A 9,523-nucleotide genomic window follows, 5' to 3' on the forward strand; every position below is an offset into this window, starting at 1 on the left:
TATATATATATATATATATATATATACACGTGCATACATATTATATGTGTATGTATTTGCGTGTTTATTTTGTGTGTACAGAGCAGCCGCATAGATTGGCCGGTGGTGGAGAGTTTTTCGGAAGAAGCGCTGAGTGCATTTGTATTTTTCTATGCACTGTTTTTCTGGGTGAACGTAGATAGAAGGGCCGACAGCTCTTTGACAGTAGTTGTAGATGCGGGGGGCTTTTCTTTTCGTAAAGTAGTCGGAGGGAGCGCCAGAAGAGTTTTAAATAGCTTAGTTGGGGGTCTGAATAAAACAGTAAGGTATATAGGAGAAAGGCCTGGGTGTGTCTTTCTTTTAAACACCTCTAGCTTCTTAGGCCCCCTTATTTCACTCATATCTAGCATTGTTAATACAGGCGTCATTATTCAAAGCTATAGTAAGCGCTCGCAGTGGGAGAATGTTCTTAAAGAACATATCGGCGAAGAATATTTACCCAGAGAATATGGAGGAACAAACTCGGTCCCTCTTGCAGATGCTCTCGCGTCTAAGTACATTCTTCAGTCTGTAGGAAGAACAAGTACGAAAAGAAGAACTCAATAAGTCTTGTTGAGGCTTGAATTTAAGACGGCAGCAAACCAGCAGCAGCAGCAGCAAAAACAGAAGCAGAAGAGAAGCAGAAGCAGCAGCAGCAAAAGATAAGGCTCCAGGGGTGATATTGCATGAGAAAAACGCAACGGCAGTAGCAGAATAATAGCAGCAGCAACAGCAAAAACAGCAGCAGAAGCTGCTGCTGCAGCAGAGAAGTAACAGCACAAACAACAACAGCAACGCCAACGGCAGCGGGAACACCAGCACCAAAGCCGACAGCAGCTGCAGGAACAGCAGCACCAACAGCAGCGGCAAGAGCAGCGCCAACAGCAGCAGGAGCTGCGGCAACAGCAGAAGCAGAAGCAGCAGCAGCAACAGCAGCGGCAAGTGCAGCCGCAGGGAGAGCAAGACTAACTCCGCAGATGCTGCAACTGCAACAGCTTCTGCCCTCTGCTGCCATGCGATTGATTAGGAGGGTAGCAGAGACTGACAGATGCCGCAGCAGCAGCAGCAGCAGCAGCAGCAGCAGCAGCAGGCATTGCTCTCATCTCTCTCACCCTCCCCTCGCCTCCTCTTCTTTGTATTTATACCCTCTGCCAGCAGCAGGTGTTTGGTTTGCTTATATAGCATACATATATATAATATATCTATGTGTATATATATAATAGATCTATGTGTATATATATGTATGCACAGGAGCATACATATACAATGTAGTTGTGTATTTATATATTCATATATATATGTATGTGTATATATATGTATATATATATGTATGTATATATATGTATATATGCGTATATTTATATAAGGAGTAAACGCGTGCTGTTGTACGAAAGATAGACGTAGGAGGAGACAGAGAGACAGACTGCAGCAGAGAGATGGGGAGGTTTCTGCACACGTCTGCTGTCTCCTTTTTTGACGAACAAACTGTATAAAACAAAGACAAAGGGAGTAAACCCAATGGGTTTTTGCTGATGGTGTTGTTGTTGCTACTGCTGCTGCTATTGCTGCTGGTATTGCTGCTGTTGCTGCTCTTGCTGTTGCTGCCGCTGCTATAGCTGCTGCTACTGCATGAAGGGGGCAGGGCGCCATGGGATACAGAAGAAAATACAACTAAGACAACAAAGATAGAGACAGCAACGCGGTGTATAGACAGCACAGTCAAACAAACAAAGAGACAGATAAAGAGACAAACAGGGGAGACAGTAAAGAGAAGGAGACAGACGGAAGGACAGACAAAAGAAGGAAACAACAAACTAGGGAGGAATTAGACAGAGCCAAAAGGGAGAGACAGACAGACAGAGAACGACACATACAGAGGATGAGATAGATACATAGATACAGATATAGATATATAGATATAGATATAGATTTAGATATATATATATATATATATATATACAGGTATAGAGATAGATGGGTAGATAGAAGGAAGGAAACAGAACGAGGAGGGGACAGACGAGAGTTCACAGAGAAAAGGAGATGCACAGAGGAGACAGACAGCGAAGGAGATAGAGAAAGGAGACAGACAGCGAAGGAGATAGAGGGAGGAGACAGACGGCGAAGGGTATGGAGAGAGGAGACAGACAGCGAAGGAGATAGAGAAAGTAGACAGAAGGGAAGAGGAGACAAAAGGCAGAGACAGAGAAGCAGAACAAAGAGACAAGTGGAGTTGCAGCGTGAGAATAGAGTGGAGGCATGAAGAACAAACAAACGAGCAGCAACAAGACAGACAAAGGAGACAGGCAACGAAGGGGACAGAAAGTATGCATGCATCAAAGGAGACACCCATCTAAACTTCTTGTTGGGTTTTCTTGCATTTCTGCTGCATTATTAAATCGCTCTCCTGACAGGAGAAGCACAAACGAGGGTTTAGGGTTTGTTTGGGGTTTAGGGTTTGTGATATTTGCTTTTTTGAAGTCCCTGAGGCTTCGTCTTGCGCTGTCTCTGCAGCAGCAAAGCCCTCCAAAATGCTAAAAGCGACACGCACAGCAGCACCAGCAAACCAGAGAGCAGCACATATCCCCCCCCATAGCTGCTGCCGCTGCTGCTGCTGCTGCTGTTGCTGCTGCTGCTGCTGTTGCTGTTGCTGCTGCTGCTGCTGTTGCTGCTGCTTCTGCTGTCTGTAGGCGAGTGTTTTGCTGGGAATTTCTGGCTGGAGAGAAGGGGAGAGAGGTTTATATCCCCAGGCTGACTGTGGGGGTTGTGCTGATGGTGTTTATTGGGGTGGGGTTGTTGGGGAGGCTCAGGATGCGTTTGCTGCTGTGCTTTATTGGGTGCTGCTGCTGCTGTTGCTGCTGCTGCTGCTGCTGCTGGTGCTTTAACTCTTGCTGTTTGTTTGTGCCGATCCTCCGTCCCTATTGCAGAGGCTAAGGCGAGGGGAAGTAGTGTCTCTAGAGCGAGGTTAAAAAAGGAGACGAAGGGGTTGTTGCTGTCTCCTCTTGTCTTTGTTTTATGTTTATAAGCATCAGCAAAAGGAGACAGATAATGGTGCTTTCCCCTCTTGTTATGCCCCCTCAACAGCTTCCTGCTGCTCCCTCCTTCTTTGCTGTCTCCTTGCAGCAGCAGCCTGCTGCTGCCAGTAAAGGAGGGGGCTGCGCCTTCTCGCAACAGCAAAGAAAGGGGGGAGGCCCTGGGAGCGTCTCCAAAGACGATCCTAGACACACCCAAAGGCAACTCCAGCACGCGCGCCTCCTGCTGCTCTCCTCTACAGCAACACACACAAACACAAACAGCTTTATGCTGTATATTCTTCTACGTCCGGTTTATATTATACACGCGTGAATAATATATATTACAAACTCTTTTAAAGGAAAAACTTATTATGCAGTTTTTTAAAGACAATATAATATACATTATACTCGCCTCTAAGTATGATATATATATATCTATATCGTTGTTGCTGCTGCTGTTCACTTACAAGGGGTCTATCCACTCCATCTGCACAAGACCGGCACCACCAGGCGGTAGAACAATGCTGAGTATCTGCTGCTGCTGCTGCTGCTGCTGCTGCTGCCCTTGCTGCTGCTGCTGGGGGGGCCAGGCCTGAGTGAGTTTGAGGGGCGCAGTCTCCTGTATGCCGCACCACTTGAGTAGATCTGCTGCTGCTGCAGCAACAGAGAGGGGCCCCTCTCCGTTATTAAAGAGACCCACTACGCTGTCTCCATCCGCCTGCTGTCTGCACAACACCTCCAACCCACCAGAGCCGCTGCTGCGGTGCACTGAGACAGAAAAGGAGACAAACACGGGCAAACAAAGATAAACACATAGACAGAGAGACATATGTATATATATATATATATATATATATATATATTATACATATATATATATACTAAGAGAGAGATGCACAGCCAGGCCTACAGAAGAAACAATAGAACAGAGCTAACATGAGTAAGACACACAGATAGATAGAGGCAGACAGATGGAGACAGACAGAGACACAAAGGAACAGAAAGACAGACAGATATGCATGCAGAGACACAGAAGAAGCAGCAATCACAGAGCGCAAGCAGCCCCAATAATAATAGCAACAATAAAATAAAGAAATGAGAACACAAGAGCGAATTACACAATATCTCTTCAACAAACAGAGTAAAATCAAAGGAGACAAAAGTGCTGTTGTACGAAGGGCGCAGGAGACAGCAGACGCAGACCTTGGGACTGTAGGGGGTCGGCTAATGCAGCAAGGAGGACCCCGTCTTCTATAAGGGATACTGCATACAGCCGAACAAACCCTAAACCCTAAACCCTAATTATCCAACAAAAAGGGTGATGACAGTTGAGGTTTGCTGCTGCTGAGTGCTCGTGGCAGAGGTAGAAAGAGAGCAGCAAAAGGTGTTGTTTTTATCTGTCTCGTTAACCCATTCTTTGCATTATTTGTTGAGGACAATGGGGGAAGGAGAGAGACAGGGGAGCATCTACGCTGAGGGCTGCACTGTTGAGAACAGCTGCAGCACAACAGCTCTTAATGAGGTGTCTGTACACCCCAGACTTCTGCGCACCTTGATGTTGGAAGTCAGGGAAAGAAGACGCTCTCACCGCCACATGTCTCCCTAGGAGAGCCTGAAGAGAGATGCACAAGAGAGAGAGAGGGAGACAAACAGAAGTTTTATTGTTTGCTTTTGGTTTCTGTCTGTTCTTCTTTGTCTCTCTACTGGTTCGTGCTCTCTACGAAGGAGAGCGTAAAGGGAGAAGAGCTAGTGTAAGCCTCACAGCCAAAGCCAGACGCCTCCGTCTTTCATTTTCCACAGAAACGGGATCCGATCCCAGCTTGTGGGGATCGGATCCCCAGGTTTGGAGCTGCTGGACAGAGGCCTTGAGGCTGGCTCCTGCACTGCCTTTTTCTTTCTCTTCATGCTGCAGGGCTGAGGCACCTGCTGCCTGATAAGGAGACAATTTGTGTGCCTTCGATTTTGCTCCGCTGTGCAGCCACTCGCTACACAAAACCCCTACTGCGTCCAAAGCTGTGTTGCTGCTGCAGCAGAACAGCAAACAAACAGCAGAAACAGCGCTCTCCTGAGAAGGACACGCTGCAGAAACCCTAAAACCTATATCCTTATATTCGCACATTACATAACCGATATTCGCTCGCGGGAAGCATAATTGTAGCCTCTATGCTTATTAAATGCTAAACCCTAAACAATAAACCCTCAGCCCTAATCTTGAACCGCAAACCTCAAGTCAGCATTAAACTCTAAACCCTAAACCTAGAATCGTAAACCCTAAGCCTCAAACGCTAAACCTTAAACCCCATACCGAAAACCCAAAGCCCTAAACCCTAGACCCTAAAATCTAGGCCCTGAATCTTCTTTTTCTTTTCACGTACGCATCTCCGTTTGGTGTCCACGAGCAGAAGAGCTGCAGGGACGGCGCGAAGGCCTTTGCTTCTGCGCCCCACAGTCTAAATTCTGATTTTGCTTCTTCTGGTGTCTGAGCACACGAGTTGAGCTGAGGCAGAGCAGAGCAGCGACAGCAGCTGTACATACACTTGACGAGAAGGCGAAGAAGGAAATGCAAAGGAATGCTGCCCAGCACTTCTAGAGGTAGAACGAAAACAAACGCAGTTGTGCAAGCAGCAACCATAGAGAAGGCAATGCAAGAGAAAACTCGCCTTAAGGAAATCAACTCCCCAAAGATCCAGCTTCTCAACAATCTCAGAAGCAACAACCCTGACAAAGAGGTGCACATACACCTAAAGCCACAACTGGGGATAAAACTAAGAACGGAATGAAGGAAGCAGAAACGGCGAAGCAAACGCAAACATAACGAAGAAAATTCAAACATAAAACAAACGACAAACTCAATCCAGAAAACAATTCAGTAGACAAAATTCATGTTCACGTTTTGGGGCCCTACGGCGCACAAAAAAGACAAATTAATTCATTTCTCAGTTATTTTACTCAAATATATTTTACTTTTAATTTCATAATATAGTAAAAAATACGGACTCAAACAATACGCATGCAAGAAAACACAAAAAAACAGAATAGACACAAAAAGACACAGTTGCATGCATTTATCTAGAAGCTGCAGTTGCAGCTCAAAAACGAACCCAACGAAAATGATAATAGAGGTAATCGGCAGCTTTCAGTGCACTTGTTGTTCTAGACAAATCACGGTTTTGCAAACAAACGCCAACTCAGCACATTTCAAAGAGTGTGCATCATTAAAGGGCATCCAGGAAGAGCCTCACAAATCCAAAAGAACAGGAGAATTAATGAGCAGTTTGGGAATATGGAGCATATTTATTGTAGCTTTTTGCATGCATTTGGTTGCGTGTTTTCTTATGGTGGCTGCTCTTAAGGAGGTGGGGCTTGGTCTCTTACTCTTAAAGATAGGAGGGCCTGCAACTCTAAGTCATGCTTAACAAGTGAATAAATAAACAAGTTAGTGGTTGGAGTGGTGCATTGCGCATATTTTGTTTTTAATTTTCTGTACAGACTGCAACGCTCACCCTTCTGGAGAAGGCTCAAGTTCAGGGCAATCTACGGAAGAGACGGTGAGGCCTAAGCCGAACAGAAGTCCCTTTTCTTTAGCAAATCGAGCAACAGATTGAACTCCATGGGGGAATATGATTTTGTTGATCTGAGCTGGTCCTGAGTGTATAGACAGATGGCTTTTTTTAGGCAGGATCTGTTCACTTCCTTCTACCGGTGAAGGGGACTCATGCTCCTGCTTGCTGCCCTCAAGCCAACAGCTCTCCACTGCAAAGTGCGTCATTCCTCGGTGATGTGCAGCAGAAGAAGCAGCTAAAATGATGGCCCCCTCTAGTTTCTGTTCATCCCACTCATCCGTTCTACATTTCCCCTCTGAGACAAAGATACGAAAGCACGCAGCAGAAGGAGCGGGAAGCAATGAGTGTCTTGGTACATTTTTTGGTTAGTCTGAGTCACAAACAGTGTTTTAGATAGAATATTGGGCATTGCTACCCTTTCATTCTCTAGGGTTATTCATTGTGCAGCTTCTTCCAGCAGAAGTTGAATCACGAAACAGGTGATGGACTCACCAGCCCAGGGTGAAAGGAACCATCCGGCCAAGTTCCTGCTTTCTGAATAATTTGGCTTTATTACATGCAAGCTTTCAGAACTCTGAAAGGCAGTAAACATCAACGTTGGTGGATGGTCTGCCAGGTCGGGAGGTGTATGGACCAGCGGCACCGATTCGAATTCCTCGAAATCCTCAAAGGGGAGAGGAAAGCTCTCTTCATCTCCAAAGGGTATTTCAAAAGGATCAAAAGCATCTGTTTCTGAATATATTTCCAGGGGCAAAAGGAACAATAGACTAAGACTGGCAACGGTCGCGGTACGACGGACCAGCCGTCGGGGAAACCTGAATTGGGCGATCCTCATGGAAATGAACGCCAAGGCCAGCTGGCTCGAAATTTATCGTCTTCTCAAATTTAAAAATACTATAAAATCAATTATTCAAAAATTATTTAAACTAAAGATGATTTAGAGCCGAAAGGAGGGGAGAACACTCAGTGCCTCCCTGGGGGCCGAGCCCAGTTCAGGTTTCAGAGGCGGTTGATTTCAATCAAGGATTCGGTTTCCCTTGATTCCCTGCCAGTTCTCGCAACTGTTCTTCCTCCCTTAGTAGTCTTTAAATAATATGCAACTCAAAAGAGCCACTAAAAATGCATTTCTTCTTCTCATTTGTAGTTTCATATCCTTCACACTCTACCGCGGGAGACTCTAATACCGGCCGCGAGCGACCCACGTCGGCAGTTGAGAACCGCACGGCATCAGGAAATCACAGTTAAAGCGTAGAATTCATGAGCTTGCAACAACTGGTGTTTTCACAAGTTCGTAAATATTGAATATGTTTGATATACTGCATTCGAATATGCTTTCCTTGAGCTTCGGTCTGTTGCACAGTGTGTTGAAATGCCATTCGCTCACACGCAAAAGCAACGCAATAGAAACTGAACCATAAACCATACTCACATACTCAAAAAACCTAGACATATTCAAAAAGGAACTACGCCAACTGGGACTTTCGCTTCCTTCTCTACGTCTTGCCGTACCTCATCACTTCTTTCAAAGCCCAGAATCTGAAGTGATATAATGATAAATATGTAATGAAGTGTATAATACTAGGCTACTAATATAGTTATTTCTTCACCTCCTTGGATTTGATGACCTACTAATATTATTCCATTTGCTAGGATTATGACCCGAACATTCATCACTACTACTATTGCATTATAAGGTACCAAGTCCGAAGAAGTGCAAAATTACCAGCTATAAAGATTGCAAATATCAATCAAGACAGGGAGTTGTTAAAATCGTACTTGTTCGCCCGCACTGCACCTGTCATTGTGGGCTTTCGGAATAAAAAACAAGAGGATGAACGGAAACATCAGCAACAACAAACTTCTTAGGACGCGGCTGCGGGGCGGGGAGGCGCGAGTTGTTAGTCGCTGCATATATGCAATATAGATACATTGCTATACATGTATATTTATATAACATATGCAATATACACTATATGTAAATATACATGTATGCAGTACAAAATACATTCTATGCTATGTGCAATGGAGATGCATTGTATATATTGCAGAAGTTTTAACTGTCGCAATTTTTCATCCCCACCACAAAGCGTAGAGGCAAGCAGGATACTGAAATCCACTTAGCGGTACCCTGCTGCCTCGCGTGGGGCCCTCGGGGCCCTCATCTACCCCCCTAAAAGGTCTGTTAATGTCGGACGCCGTCAACACATAAAATACGGCTGCAGGCGCAGCAAAGAGCTCAACTGCAACTGCATGCGGTAATTGTGCTTAGGAACCCTCCTTGCAAGAACTCTTGGGTCGGGGGGGACTGAGGCGCAGCAGGGGCTCGTCGCCGTCTATGCCGCCGCTTTCTAACGAATCCTAAAACAGCAAACAAGAAAAGCGAGAATAAATGCAATATGAGCAGCAAACAGGAGCAACGATCCCCTGCCGCAGCATGCTTTTAGGGTTAAAGAGGCAGACAGACACAAAATACGAAGTGTGACTACAGAAGAAAACAAATTAGAAGAACCAATTCAACGACGTACGCGCAAAATAGCGGCCTGAAGAACCTCCGAATTTCCTCCAAAGGCACTGTCAAGGTCCAGCTTCCGCTGACAGCACTAAAAAACACAGGAGAGGAGAGAAAGAAATCAGAAAATGAAGTGAGATATGAAACGCACGTTTCCGTAGCGTACATGGACAAATAACATGTATTAGTACGCATCTTTGTTTAGAGCATGCTTCTATTTAGAAAATATTTCAATGTAACCATTTTCAAATTTAAAAGCCTCTACTTCTATACAAAACGTTTTCCCACTTGCACTTGAACATCCCTCGATATACAACATTCTCCATTTAAAACATATTTCTATACAAAGCATATATACATATATATATATATATATTGTGAAGTACTTATATTATATGAGTATTTTTACATATATATGTATA

At 44.9% G+C, this 9,523-nt stretch overlaps 1 protein-coding gene across 1 annotated transcript; it reads right to left on the reverse strand.

The window, feature by feature from the left end:
- Positions 1–2,466: 2,466 nt before the first annotated feature.
- EAH_00053790 (alpha-galactosidase A, putative) lies at positions 2,467–9,344 on the reverse strand (the record flags this gene model as incomplete). The annotated part of the gene is made up of 13 exons (XM_013397843.1): positions 2,467–3,283; positions 3,497–3,797; positions 4,233–4,292; positions 4,581–4,641; positions 4,792–4,999; positions 5,405–5,526; positions 6,131–6,182; positions 6,533–6,887; positions 7,085–7,324; positions 7,910–7,999; positions 8,866–8,950; positions 9,118–9,183; positions 9,342–9,344. The coding sequence occupies 13 exons, from the start codon at positions 9,342–9,344 to the stop codon at positions 2,467–2,469; spliced, it is 2,460 nt and encodes an 819-aa protein (XP_013253297.1).
- Positions 9,345–9,523: the final 179 nt, after the last annotated feature.

The sequence above is a fragment of the Eimeria acervulina genome, genomic scaffold (assembly GCF_000499425.1).
Source record: "Eimeria acervulina Houghton genomic scaffold, Eah_scaff1006, whole genome shotgun sequence".
NCBI lineage: Eukaryota > Apicomplexa > Conoidasida > Eucoccidiorida > Eimeriidae > Eimeria > Eimeria acervulina.